This window comes from Amorphotheca resinae, assembly GCF_003019875.1.
Source record: "Amorphotheca resinae ATCC 22711 unplaced genomic scaffold M430scaffold_2, whole genome shotgun sequence".
NCBI classification, from domain to species: Eukaryota; Fungi; Ascomycota; class Leotiomycetes; order Helotiales; family Amorphothecaceae; genus Amorphotheca; species Amorphotheca resinae.
In genome coordinates this window covers 740,075-754,086 of record NW_020194472.1, presented here as the reverse complement: position 1 = coordinate 754,086, position 14,012 = coordinate 740,075, and the positions used below count along the sequence as shown (strand labels likewise).

Here is a 14,012-nt window from a genome sequence, read left to right as displayed (position 1 = left end):
AGAATAAAAGTGTGGAAGATATTTTTCCTAGTCGGCATTAAGTGTTCTGCTCACCGCCTTGGGCTCGGCTTTTTCTGCCGGACACAAGTGGAACAGTTCCTGAATGACCTCACATTCTTCCAAAAAGAGGCCAAAACTGTTCCCTCCATCGTTTGCGTTCTTTCTGTTGTAATGAGAACTCCTTGTGTATAATTACTTTGCTTTACTCCAATTGGGGCGCCCGCCAGTCATGTCAACAAAAGCCTTGCTTCGAACAGTTAGGCCAACAGCCATCCGCTCATTCAAAGCTCCACAACGAACCTTCATCACACTTCCAGGAGTCGAATCACAATCCCTGACGGCTACTCGAATACTCCCATACAAACCCAGCAGCCTCTACACCATCATTGCCGATGTCGACAGCTATTCGAGCTTCCTTCCCTACTGCCTCGACTCCAAAGTCACGAAGTGGTCCGCTCCAGACGCGAACGGAAATCGGTGGCCCGCGGAAGGAGACCTGAAAATCGGCTGGGGCGGATTCGAGGAGACCTTCACCAGCCGATTATTCTGCGTGCCAGGCTCCATCGTTGAGGCTCTCGGCGGGGAAGCGGTCACCGATCTACCCAAATCCGACCTTGCGCATCACGCAGCGACGTTTGATGCCCCAGCGGTCGCGAATAATATCTTCAAATCTATACGCACGAGATGGCATGTGAAGCCGTTTCAGTATAAGCCTCCGGCTGGGCAATTGCAGCCGAATAGGATGGGCCTCCCGGCGCGGGAGCAGACGGAGGTGCATCTGTCGATTGATTTTCTGTTTTCGAATCCGATATATGCGGCTTTGAGCAAGGCTGTTGCGCCGAAGGTTGCGAGCGTTATGATTGAGGCGTTTGAGGTCAGAGCGAAGAAGTTGTTAGATGGTCCAGGTGCAGATGTGAAGGGGCCGCTTCCATTAGATGGCCCTTTGGGTGCCGGGAAGAAGATTGGCGCATGAGAGGCATACCTTAGATAGGCGTTCAATGGGGGCTCTTTCATGGAACGGAGTGTGGATAGACTGTGCCATTTAGGCCTCAGAGCCGTGTACTTGTATACCAAATCATCGACCGCGATATTTTGATGCTCAGTTCAGCAATCGCCGTATCTCTATCTAGTAGTTCACAGGTCGAGTTGGCAATTGTCAACATTTGAAGATCAATTAGAATGTTTTTTACTGGAAGCAACCATCGAGAGTTACAGCGGTCCGTCAATCAAGTGATTCAAGCCTTACTCTCCATCTACCCCACACCCAGCCCCGCAGTATTAAACTCGCGACTTCTCGGGTAGTTTGCCTGTGTGAAGTAGTATTACATCTGCCAGCAATTACTCCCGAAGTGATCTTTTGACTCTTGTCCGAACTACTTTACTGCAATTCAACGCCTATTGCTTCCCTCATAGGCAGCAAGCAAGGCAATGGGAGGAAATGTGATAGCGTGATAGCGTGACGAGTCACGTACAGGGATTGTTGGTCAAGCTGAAGGCTCTAAGCCGGGCTGATATCGCGAGACAAGCAACCCGGGTCGGATTACCTAAAGAGCCAGATTGACGGGAGCTGTGGGGCACTGGTAAACTTGCTCCTGATTGACTAAGGCTTCTGGCTTCTTCGGCTGGACAGAACCTGGATGGGGCATGCATGTTTGTGCACGATAGGAGCAGGTCATTGTTGCTGCACTATGCATAGCAAAACAGAGCGAAAGCCTTGTCAGTGTTTCGAGCAGTTATATAGCGGTGGTAATCCACCTGAAAAGGGTTATCTGTTTAGCATCAACATATACGCAATAACCGATCAAGCATCCCGAACCTCCTATAACGAAGAAGTGCAATGTCTTCGTACCGTCTTTGGGAAATCGACGACGGGAAGTTGAGCTATCACTATACGCCTGAATCAACAGAGCATGGAACCTACTATAGGTTGAAAACGCCAACAGCTGGCTTTCCTGAAGGTTTCTATGCTGGCGGGCAAGTCTTGTCTTCCGGAAGTGTTGCGAGGGAGAGGCGCAACAAAGAAAAGAAATGAGACAGTGAGCAGTTGTCGGACGGTGATAATGCTAGTCGAGGACAAGTAGAACAACAACTGGTAGAGCTTACTATCAACGCCGCTGCAGAGGGATAAGAGAATTCCGCGGTCCTACAGAGGTGAGGCTGCACGACTGCTTGCTCACCAAGGTATTCTGAGACCTGGGATATAAGGCCTCGAGGATGACCGTATAGCGCGTACATGGCTCTGCGGAAACCATCTATGGCGGCGGGGTCCGGGGTCTACCGAGTACGGTGACCGAAACAGGGGTCTGGAATCCAGGAACGATGGTCACCGTAGTGCATTTAACCTCGAGGCCAGACACCAGCCTCGCAGCTACCTCCATATACAAAGATGCTTCCCTTTCCTCTTCCTCTCCCTCAGAATTGATCTCAATATGCCAAGCACGCTGCCTCTTTTGAGAGGCACAATCTCGTTAGACCGAGCCCTCAGCGATGATGACAATATCCTCTCTCTAATCGGATATCCACGACGACGACAGGAGTTCTTTAGCTACTTAACCGCCCACAAGGCCGAGATCGAGGCTCTGGTCTCATTCCATCTCGGAGTAGAGAGGTGTCGAGCTTCTGATTCAGAGACGTGGTTATGCGGTAGCTTCAATGTGTGCATACCTGTCTTCATCAGTCCGCCCTCTGCTGTGCGCTCGGTGCTCGTCCGCATTCCATTGCCCTACAAAGTTGGAGAAGCAAGCTGTCCAGGAAATGTGGACGAGAAGCTGCGTTGCGAAGTGGCTTCATATCTCTGGATTCAGGAAAACTGTCCAGACGTTTCGATACCCTTTCTATTTGGCTTTGGGTTTCCTGATGGCCCGTCGGTATGTTCAATAGTGTCAGTCTATTTGAACCTCGCTAACTATCTATATTCTTAGTTCACAGCTCCAGAACTTACACCCCTCCTCGCCCGGTTGAAGTGGGGTTCAAGACGAACGCTGCTTTCGTGGCTTCGATTCCCTGTTCCGTGCCGATATATCGACCGAAATCGTCGAGATACTCTAAAGACAGGCTACATGATTATAAGCCGTGTTTCGCAGGGAGAGATGCTCTCCGACTCCTGGGAGGTTTTCCGGCACGATAAGGCGCATCGTTCTAACCTCTTTCACGATCTAGCTCGGATCGTCCTTTCCCTAAACCGATCTCCTTTAGGGTCTATCGGATCTTTAACTGTGAACAATCAAGGGATCACTACCTTGACCAATCGTCCTTTAACCCTCCAGCTTCAATCCTTAGAGAATGAAGGCGTGCCTAGTGCTATACCAAGAGACTACACTTATACAACAGTAGAACCTTATCTCCTTGATCTCTTAGCCTGTCACGACAATCGCATTTTCTACCAACCGAATTCTATCCACGACCAGGATGATGGGCAGCAACAACTCGCAGCCTTGACGATAATGCGCGCAACCCTTCCTCAATTTGCCCAGCGCGAGTACCGTCACGGGCCGTTCGTCTTCACCCTTACCGATCTCCATCAGAGTAATATCTTTGTCGACTCTGAATGGCACATCACCTCTCTCATCGACCTCGAATGGGCTTGTTCCCTGCCCATCCAACTCCAATCACCCCCGTACTGGCTTTCTGGGAGGGGAATCGATCAGTTAGAGCATGGCGAGCATCTCGAGACTTACTCACACCTCGTCAGCGAATATATTGACGCCTTCGCCGCCGAAGAGCGACAACTCGAAACATCCATTCAAAAGAGACACTCCACCAATCAGTCCTCCATTATGAAAAAGTGCTGGGAGACGGGGAGCTTCTGGTATTTTCAAGCTCTCAACACACCGAAAGGTTTATTCCGCGTTTTCAACGAGCATATCCAACGAAGATTCTGTGCCGAACACAGCGAGATGCTAATTTTCGACCAGGTCGTTTCGCCGTATTGGGGAATTGGTACGGCGGACATTATTGAGAGAAAGATTAGGGAGGAGGAGAGGTATAAGGAGCGCTTGAGAGAGGCATTTGCTGAGGAGTCGCCGAAAGGTGGGATTTGAAGGAGTGGTTGAGCGAGGGGGTCCAGCAAGGGCAATCCCGCGCCAGTCGCAAAAGTAAGAAAACGTTCACCTACCACCTACCTACCGAGGTATTAGAGACATCTACCGCGCTAGCCAGAGCCAAATCTCTCCGAGTTCGAGAATCAGAACCCTGAGGCACGGCATGAAATACATACTGCTGAGATGGATTGATCGGGGAAGATATGGTGTGTGGGTATTAGACCGGGTATAGGATATCTACCTACCTTACCTACCCTACCTACCTACCCTACCCTGCCTACCCTTAGTAGGTACCTTAAGGTAGGTACTATGGTCCATGAAAGCTGTCTGCCTGCCTACCTATCTATTCCTCCTAGGTAGTATATATTTATTCCTCATTTCAGTACCTTAGGTATTTCTGCAGGAACATAAGACTAAAAAGAAACAAGATATACATACCTATAGTAGTATTAACGTGATACCTACCTACTTCATTGAATACCCCTCTCTAGTGGGTATTAAGGTAGGTATGAGAGCTAGGTCTATATATGTATTTACATTTTGGTTTCTACATGTAAGAAAGAAAACTAACCCCCTTCCCCCCCCTCCTTTACCCCTCCTACCTACCTAGCTAAGGCGCCGTGGTGCCGCCAGTCTAAGGTATATATACACCCTCCACATAAGCCCCTGACTATCGCTCTAGATAGACAGATAGACAGGCATAACTCTCGTAGGCGTTGGACTGCTCTGATCCATTACCTATCTAACCACTAAATCAATTCATCACAAAAGAAATTCAAGCATCTGGTTTCAATTTAATGTAATGTACTTATAGCTGCTGCTGATGCGGCTGCTATGTTTTCATTACCTACCCTCCCACCTTACATATCACAGCATTTAAGCCCCTTCTTTCCATTTAGGGGCTAGGGACTAGGAAATGGGATTGATGATTGGATTGGGGCTTTGACACTTTGTTGATTTGGCTTGGGGATTTGGTTTTGTCTTGGTTTGGGATATGTGAATGTGCTGCGCTATTTCCTCCAAGGGAGAAATCTGTTGGTGGTGGAGAGAGTCAAGAGCCAATGGGCAATAAATGACGGACGAGATAGCTTTCGAAACGCATGGCACAATGTAGTATTATTCTTTACGCTCATTCGACTACCCACCTTATCACCACTGCATGACAAACTCCCCATTCCCCATTATCATCGGCTCTAGATTTAACCTCGAACTCAGGACGATGTTCTCCGTGACGCCCTTCTCACGAACCGCCTCGGGGTCCCCAGACATGATATCACTATCCTTGCTCACGCTGCCTGCTGGTCGATGATGGAAGAAGAGCGTGGGCTGGACGGAATAGCACTTGATATCTAGATATCCGTCGCGGCAGAGGTAGGCCAGAGAGTTGTCCCACGCAAGGTTCGCCTGTGGTCTTATGGCCTGGGCTAAGAGGAGCTTTTGCGCTCCGCGGAATGACACGGCGTATGCGAACGAGCAGATTGGCGCGCCGGCCTTCTGGACCAGGCGCGTGCCTTCGGGATAATCTGCCAAGGCACGCAGCCACGGTTGATGTTCCTTTGGAGCTACTGTTACATCGTCGCTGATGATAAATCGGCGGTCATCGTGTTCGGGCAGAACCTCGCCGCAGTGGCCGGGCCAGAGGACATCCCAATCGTCGCCGTATGGAGAGTGTTGAGGGGCCGCGAGAGGGATGTTGGAGAGGGTACGGACGCCTCGCGCGAAGTCGGGCATCTGCAAAGGGAGGCGGATATCCCAGTCGACATCATCTTCCATGATGAGTGCGGAGGAGAGCTTCCTCTCTACAATACTGTCCCGGAGGTAAGCATGGCAGAAGATATGCCCACGATGTTCATGTCGCACCTTGAGATAGCATCAATGTGTGTACGCCAAGAACCCAAAGCCCCGCCTTGTAGCGTCATACCCTGGTGAACATCAGCCATATGAAGATATATCGAGATGGCACGGTGGCTGGAGTACCGGAGGCAGAGCCTTGGGCGCGATGTCTTCGCCCCTGATGCCGTCGACAAAGTCGACGTCGAAGCCGGTCAGCGAGCTGGACAAGATCATGGCATCGCGCTTGTCGTATCGCTCCTTCAGGGCCAGAACCAAGATCTTCTCGAACTGTGTCCACAATAAATGATTAGTCAGACCGTGGTGACAAGGCAAAAAGTTGGACATACCCCCAGCGTGGCATTGCTCGCCCTCCCGAGCTCAGAAGTTGTGTCTATGATCCTCCGTGAGGATGCGGAGCGGTAATTGACGCCGGCGGGGGCTGATGGTGTATGAAGGGGCCTCCACGGCAACAGAGAGGTGTGGCCGTCTCCCCGCCAGACGGAGATGAGGATGACCAGCGTGACGGCGGCGGCGGCCAGGCCCAGCGTTGAGAAATACCTCATGTTGTCGTGTATATCGAATCCAACTTGGACCGGATAGAATGGAAACGAGTGAATCCGAGGAAAAGTGAGCAGAGTGACCGGCGATGATTCCATCGGGAGATTATCCAGTTGGTACAGCTTCTTACATAAGATAAGGTACCTAGGTACCTATACGATAAAGCCTCCAGGGTCCTATACGGGGTCCATAGGGCAGCAGCCAGACCCACCTGCGTTGCACAAACTGTCGAATCCGGCAATCGCGGGGGTCGATCACCCGCTCGGTAAGGTAATCATGATGCAAATTCCCCGCTCTTAGGGCGCTTCGAGAAAGCTTAGCGACAACGACAGGATATGTCTTACGGAGTATAAATAGATCTAGGTCTGAATAGAACTAGGACAGTGATGATGTTGACCCTAATGTATTGTATATAAGAATACGCACTGGTGAAAGACGACAGGCAAAGCGTGGGAGTCTGAAAAATAATAGAATACTTCTATCGGGGCTAGCTGACCAGTCCCATCGGAAGTTTGGAAACGTTGTACTCTCCCTACGGAAGAATATCTTTATTCTCAGTGACGGATTCAGAAGTCATAATCTAGATCCAAGAGCAAAGAGGAAGAAAGCTCCACGAGCAGCTCCGAGGTCTAATGCTCGAAACGGTTCAAGCATGACCTCCGAACCTATCACGATTTGATAATAGCAATGCAACAGCTCGACTAACTGGTGCTATAAGGACGAAGACTCAACCATCTCTTGATAATTCAGAGTCTATCAAAGACAACAGTGCTCGGCAGCTATAAAGGAGAGTTTCGGGAACCGGGAGTGAGCTACACAAAATCGGCATTTAATGACAGAGCTATCTATCCATTGCCAGACCGGGATGATCGCTCTACCAAATTATCTTGAAATACAAGACACCAGGAGAGAATCAAGACTCTTTCAGTGCCCCCAGCTCACCGCTCTTTTCAAAGCAAGGACGGATCCTTCTCTCGGTGCTCCCTCGCACCGATATCATGTAGACCGGTGATAGTCGGTGATAGTCGGTGAGTCGGCGAGTCGATGAGCCGGCAGCCTTTTTGAGGTTGGCCAATCGAACGATTTACCCCACCGCGATTGCGACTGTACAGCACTAAATTCTGTTCAACTCAAGGGGCAAGCAGCTCGTGGTATTGTGCGGATATAGAAGAGTAGTATGTCTGCTGAGTAAAATAGAGTCGGGGTCGTGGTTGAGAGATGAGGGTCGTTGATGTCAGGTTAACATGCCGGAGTCACGAGTACACTCGCACGTGATTGACAATCGCATTGCAGTTGAAAGCAACGTTCAACACCTTAGAGATTAGCAGTGATGCGATGTGCAACAAAGCCACTCGAGTACTCGCACGTGATTGACAATCGCACGGCTGTTGAGAGCAGCATTCAACGCTCTGCAGATTAGCAGTGATGCGACGTGCAACAAAATGAAAGCCTCCTCGAGCATGCTCACACGTGATGGACAATCCCACGCCCCTTGAAATCAACGTTCAACACCCCAAAGATTAGCGGATGCGATGTGCAACAAAAAGCCCCCCGCTTCGCCCCAGATTTCACTCAGAGCACACCCAGAGCCAAAGCAACCTGGGATGCTCCAAAAGTGAGAGCAGATACGATATGCGACAGAATCTCCGCTCCCCTCTCAGCCAGATCACAGTACACTTGTACCGTCGTATGTTGCAATGAATCCCTCTCCCCCTCCGTAGAAGCAGACACGATCTTGCAAGTGTGGAGGGACCCTAGTCACGTGGTGTTATGTATTGATAGATGGCTTACCTACCTAGGTAAGGGAGTGTCTAGTCCAGGACCTAACCATATCGAGCACTAAAGCAATTTGCTAGCTTCTCCCGCATCACTTACCCAATTAGGCAGAAACGATACTTATCGCGAGATTCGTTGTCCGACGGCTGAGGAGCAAAGCGTTCTTGTTGCTTGAGTTTTCAATAACCGACCTCCAAGACGGAAAGCATTAATTCCGTGGATTCTTGCTAGACCAGATATAGAGCGCCGTGCCGAAATCAAGATGTACGTACCTTACGGAGTATTTTCGTATAGAGCATGGGGCGTTGCACAATCAGAGTATCGGGCGCCTTTATTTAAGGCATCGTCCCGATTGCTGCTTACGAAAGCCGCCCACTCACAGCGTGCCGTCCGGGGTACAATTGCCAAGGCCTAGGACATCCAGCCAATAAGGGTGCCAAAAAGTGCTTAGTCACTAAATCCGGCGCCAGCCCCGCCAAACTCCGCATCGGCTAAGCGAAGCGCCGATGCTCCGACGGAGTAAACGTAGACGTAATTCTAGGTCCTTTATCCATCCAGACACCCCTGCTCGTCAAAAATGCGCCCGCAAAAGGGCAGAACTACGCACCAAGTGGAAGGTGGGAAGGCTTCAAGGCAAGGGAAAAGATTTGTTTGTTACCGCTCCTCTAGAATCGAGATAGATAAGTCCCAGTCCAATCCTCTTCTCTCTTCTCCCGTCCCCGTCTTTTCCTGCGCAGTGTCCGCCCGTTTCTCTCTCTTCATGGACTGCTCTTCTCCCTCGTCAGTTATCAGGAATCATGGCCGACCCTGGTCCAGAGGCAGAGAAGGAGTATCAACTTCCCCCCACCGACCCGGCCACCGCTGCCGCTGTCGACAATGCGCGCCCCGACCAACCGCTCGAGCATGATGGCAAGAAAGAGGAGGAAGACCGCATTGAGATCACCGCCTGCAGCAAGCCCTCCGACTCGAGTCATGTCGGGTCCGACCTGGCTCAGGATGGAGGAGATACGCGCCAGGGACTTCAACATACCAAGAGCTCTGCTACAACAACCAGCGCCATGTCGAGGACCTACTTCCAGATTGAGGCTCCTCTCGTGAAGAAAGCCTGGTACGAGAAGATTAATCCTTTGAGATGGGGGGCGATACCGCCGGTGCCAGAGACGCGCAGCGTGTCCAGGGAATACAACGCGTCATTCTTGAGTTTGGTCTACTTCCAGTGGATAGCACCATTAATGAATGTAGGTTATTTATCTTCAATCACTCCGTCAATTTCAGCTCGCGGGGCGGTGGCTCCGGCTTAAAGGAGTAGCTTTCAAGTCGTGGAAATGTTCTGAGGCATTGGGAATACTCCCAACCTGCCCGCCCAGCTCCCCCTTTTCGACACCCCCCAATTGCTTCCCCAACCCTCAAGCTTTGACCGCGCGCTCTAAGATCATTATGCTGATGTTTTTAGGTCGGATACAGACGACCCATTCAACAGAATGACATCTGGATCGTGAACCCTGATCGATCAGCGGACGTCCTGACCGCGAAGTTGCAGGCTTCTTTCAAGAAGAGGGTGGCACGAGGGGATCGATACCCCCTACTGTTCGCGATGCACGAGACGTTCAAGGTGGAATTCTGGATTGGCGGTACCTGTCAGTTCTTTGCCAATATCTTCCAAGTTATGTCTCCGTTCACTCTTCGATACCTGATCCAATTCGCCGAGGACGCCTATATTGCACAGACCGAGGGGAAGCCTCCACCATCGATTGGAAAAGGACTGGGGCTAGTCTTTGGAATCACAGCCATGCAAATGTGTCAGAGTTTGGGTACGAACCATTTCATCTACCGCGGGATGATTGTTGGTGGGCAGTCACGAGCTGTCTTAATCTCGACGATCTTCGAAAAAGCTATGAGCATCTCTGGTCGGGCTAAAGCTGGGGGTCGAGAGATCAAGGGAACTGAAGTGGCCGAGAAGCAGGATAAAGGCCAGGCAAAGAAGGATCCCAGTAAGAGTGGACCAAAGTCTGTACCGGATGCAGGACGCGGAATTGCTGGTGACGGGACCGGATGGGCCAATGGAAGAATCGTCAACTTGATGTCCGTCGATACATATCGGGTGGATCAAGCATCCGGAATGTTCCACTTGATCTGGACTGCCCCATTAGCATGCATTTTAAGTAAGGAATCCCTCCTCTTTTTGTGGAAAGCACAGATTATTTCCCATTCTAGACCTTTTTCTTCAGCAGGAAGACATTATTCTCCTGGCCAGTCAATTAGCTCATAGAAGGCATAGTCTGCTTCTCAAGTTTAACAATTGTTATTGCATTTTAATAGGAAATTGCTGACTTTCTCTTCCTCTAGCACTGGTCCTGCTTCTCATTAACTTGACATACAGCGCTCTCGCAGGTTTTGGATTACTCATAGTCGGATTACCCCTCCTGACGAAAGCAGTCAAAACCCTCTTCGCCAGAAGACGAGTAATTAACAAAATTACTGATCAACGAGTAAGCCTTACCCAAGAGATTCTGCAGGCTGTCAGGTTTGTGAAGCTTTTTGGGTGGGAGAGCGCTTTTCTCGCCCGAATAGAGGAAATTCGAAGCCGCGAAATCGGCGCTATTCAGGTTCTGTTGGCAATTCGAAACGCAATTAACGCTGTGTCTATGTCGCTACCGATCTTCGCGTCTATGTTGGCATTTATCACATACTCACTAACAAACCACGGTCTAGCGCCGGCTTACATCTTCTCCTCTCTTGCACTCTTTAACTCGCTGCGGATGCCTCTCAATCTGTTACCACTGGTAATTGGCCAAGTCACCGATGCTTGGTCGTCCATATACCGTATTCAGGAATTCCTGTTGAGCGAAGAACAAAAGGAAGACGCTTTCTTCGATGCGGGTGCTAAAAACGCTGTTGTGATAGAAAACGCCGACTTCACTTGGGAGCGAACAGTAACGCAGGATCCGGATCAGGCCAACCCAAATGCGAAGAAACAAACAAAAGACGAAATAAAGGCAGAGAAGAAATTACAAAAAGAAGCACTCAAAGACCAAAAAACAGCCGCCACGGCTGAATCCTCTCCGGACGATCCCTCCTCTGGTGACAGTACAACCGACACCGCAAGCACTCTGACCGAGGAGATGAAACCATTTAAACTTCACAATATGAACTTCTCAATTGGTCGGAATGAGCTGGTCGCCGTTATTGGCGGTGTTGGATCTGGAAAGAGTTCTCTTCTAGCAGCACTTGCCGGCGATATGCGCAAAACGAGAGGTAATGTTACGATGGGTGCGAGTAGAGCATTCTGTCCGCAATACGCGTGGATCCAAAATGCGACAGTGAAAGAAAACATTCTTTTCGGCAAGGAAATGGATGCAGACTGGTATAGGCGTGTCATTGACGCTTGCGCTCTGCAGACTGATCTCGAGATGCTACCAAATGGCGACCTGACGGAAATTGGAGAGCGAGGTATCACTGTCTCCGGTGGGCAAAAGCAGAGACTCAATATCGCTCGAGCTATCTACTTCGATGCTGACCTGATCATCATGGACGACCCACTGTCCGCTGTCGATGCCCACGTCGGTCGCCATATCTTCGATAATGCAATAATGGGCTTGCTGAAGGACAAGTGCCGAATTCTGGCGACCCACCAACTTTGGGTTCTCAACCGATGTGATAGAATCATTTGGATGGAAGATGGCAAGATCCAGGCCATAGATACGTTCCAGAACCTTATGAGGGACCACGCCGGCTTCCAGCTGTTGATGGAGACGACGGCCGTAGAGGAGAAGCAGGAAACGGAAGGCGAGGGCGAAGAAGACGAGGTCGAGGAGGAGAAGAAGGACATCAAGAAGAAACAGAAGAAGGGCCCTGCCTTGATGCAAGCTGAAGAGAGAGCTGTCGACAGTGTGCCCTGGTCTGTCTATCTCGACTACGTCCGCGCATCTGGCAGTCTTCTTGTCGCGCCCTTTGTCTTGGCTCTCCTCATTTTATCGCAAGGCGCCAATATTACAACCAGTCTTTGGCGTAAGTCCCCTATCTTCTATACCGTCGAGATCTGCTTGCTAACAGAGGACAAGTGAGTTGGTGGACATCCAATCGTTGGGGCTACTCTACCGGTACCTATATCGGCGTCTACGCTGCACTTGGTGCTGTTCAAGCCCTCTTACTGTTCTTCTTCGCCTTTAGTCTTACGGTATTCGGCACAAGGGCAAGTAAGAGGATGCTCGGTCGAGCTATGAAACGCGCACTTCGAGCGCCCATGTCATTCTTTGACACCACTCCCCTTGGCCGAATTACGAATCGCTTCTCCCGAGACGTAGATGTGATGGATAATAATCTAACAGATGCCATGAGGATGTACTTCTTGACAATGGCACAGATCATATCCGTTTTCTCTTTGATCATCGCATACTTCCATTACTTCGCCATCGCCCTTGGACCCCTCTTCCTACTGTTCCTCTTCGCGGCGGGCTATTATCGCGCATCGGCAAGAGAGATGAAACGGTTCGAGTCCGTTCTTCGCTCCAACGTCTTTGCTAAATTCAGCGAGGGGTTATCGGGGACAGCCAGCATCCGAGCTTACGGGCTGAAAGATCAATTCGTTGCCAATCTTCGAGCTGCAATCGATGAGATGGACAGTGCCTACTTCCTTACCTTTGCCAATCAACGTTGGCTATCAACACGTTTGGATGCTATAGGTAATCTCCTGGTTTTTGTTACGGGTATTCTGGTTGTTACCTCTCGTTTCGATGTATCGCCATCCATTGCCGGTCTGGTTCTGAGCTATATCCTGTCTATCGTTCAAATGATCCAGTTCACTGTCAGACAACTCGCAGAAGTCGAAAATGGAATGAACGCCACGGAACGTCTTCACTACTACGGAACATCACTTGAAGAGGAGGCGCCACTTCATACCGTCGAAGTGCGGAAATCTTGGCCCGAATCTGGCGAGATCATATTTAACAATGTTCAAATGCGCTACCGTGAAAACCTACCTCTTGTGCTAAACGGCTTGTCAATGCACGTTAAAGGGGGCGAGAGAATTGGGGTCGTTGGCCGTACAGGCGCTGGAAAATCCAGTATCATGTCAACTCTATTCCGACTTGTCGAACTTTCAGGAGGTTCAATTACCATCGATGGTCTGGATATTAGCACCATCGGTCTTCACGATTTACGATCTCGTTTGGCGATTATCCCGCAAGACCCCACCCTATTCAAAGGTACTATCCGAAGCAATCTCGACCCCTTCAACGAGCACACCGATCTCGAACTCTGGTCCGCCCTTCGCCAGTCCGATCTCGTCTCCGCGGACGCGAGTCTGGACGATAAATCACCCGGACGTATCCATCTCGACGGCATCGTGGAAGATGAAGGTCTCAACTTCTCGCTGGGCCAGCGGCAACTCATGGCCCTGGCGCGCGCCCTCGTCCGCGGCTCCCAGATCATCATCTGCGACGAGGCCACCTCGTCCGTCGATATGGAGACTGACGATAAGATCCAGCAAACTATCGCTACGGGCTTCAAGGGCAAGACACTACTGTGCATCGCCCACCGGCTGAAGACCATCATCAACTACGACCGCATCTGCGTCATGGATCAAGGCCGCATTGCGGAGCTGGATACTCCATACGCCTTGTACGAACGCGGTGGTCTCTTCAGGAGTATGTGTGATAGAGGAGGTATCCGGAGGGAGGACTTCGATGTCTAGGATCGGGAATATATTCGTAGAGCGGATCTTCATCTCGAATCACCAGTATGCAATTCAGGGCGTTGTGGTGTGGTGCTTACCTATGTGAATACAAAAATAGAGGATATGATTAT

General features: G+C 50.4%; 4 protein-coding genes across 4 annotated transcripts; 3 read left to right on the top strand and 1 right to left on the bottom strand.

Moving 5' to 3' along the window:
- The first annotated feature begins 135 nt into the window (after positions 1-135).
- Positions 136-1,073, top strand: M430DRAFT_33004 (hypothetical protein). The gene has a single exon (XM_024866272.1). It carries the CDS (start codon positions 230-232, stop codon positions 971-973), a length of 744 nt encoding a protein of 247 aa, XP_024723814.1. The 5' UTR covers positions 136-229; the 3' UTR covers positions 974-1,073.
- Positions 1,074-2,381: 1,308 nt separating this feature from the next.
- Positions 2,382-4,461, top strand: M430DRAFT_39334 (hypothetical protein). Its single transcript, XM_024867310.1, has 2 exons — positions 2,382-2,867; positions 2,922-4,461. Exons 1-2 carry the CDS (start codon positions 2,430-2,432, stop codon positions 4,038-4,040), a joined length of 1,557 nt encoding a protein of 518 aa, XP_024723813.1. The 5' UTR covers positions 2,382-2,429; the 3' UTR covers positions 4,041-4,461.
- Positions 4,462-5,137: 676 nt separating this feature from the next.
- Positions 5,138-6,264, bottom strand: M430DRAFT_133463 (glycosyltransferase family 25 protein). Its single transcript, XM_024862297.1, has 4 exons — positions 6,221-6,264; positions 6,018-6,161; positions 5,901-5,962; positions 5,138-5,847 (listed from the first exon to the last, which is right to left on the bottom strand). Exons 2-4 carry the CDS (start codon positions 6,105-6,107, stop codon positions 5,190-5,192), a joined length of 810 nt encoding a protein of 269 aa, XP_024723812.1. The 5' UTR covers positions 6,108-6,161; positions 6,221-6,264; the 3' UTR covers positions 5,138-5,189.
- A 2,740-nt stretch (positions 6,265-9,004) lies between these two features.
- Positions 9,005-13,899, top strand: M430DRAFT_47705 (hypothetical protein; the record flags this gene model as incomplete). Its single annotated transcript, XM_024867948.1, has 5 exons — positions 9,005-9,445; positions 9,661-10,369; positions 10,554-10,696; positions 10,757-12,215; positions 12,269-13,899. 5 exons carry the CDS (start codon positions 9,005-9,007, stop codon positions 13,897-13,899), a joined length of 4,383 nt encoding a protein of 1,460 aa, XP_024723811.1.
- Positions 13,900-14,012: the final 113 nt, after the last annotated feature.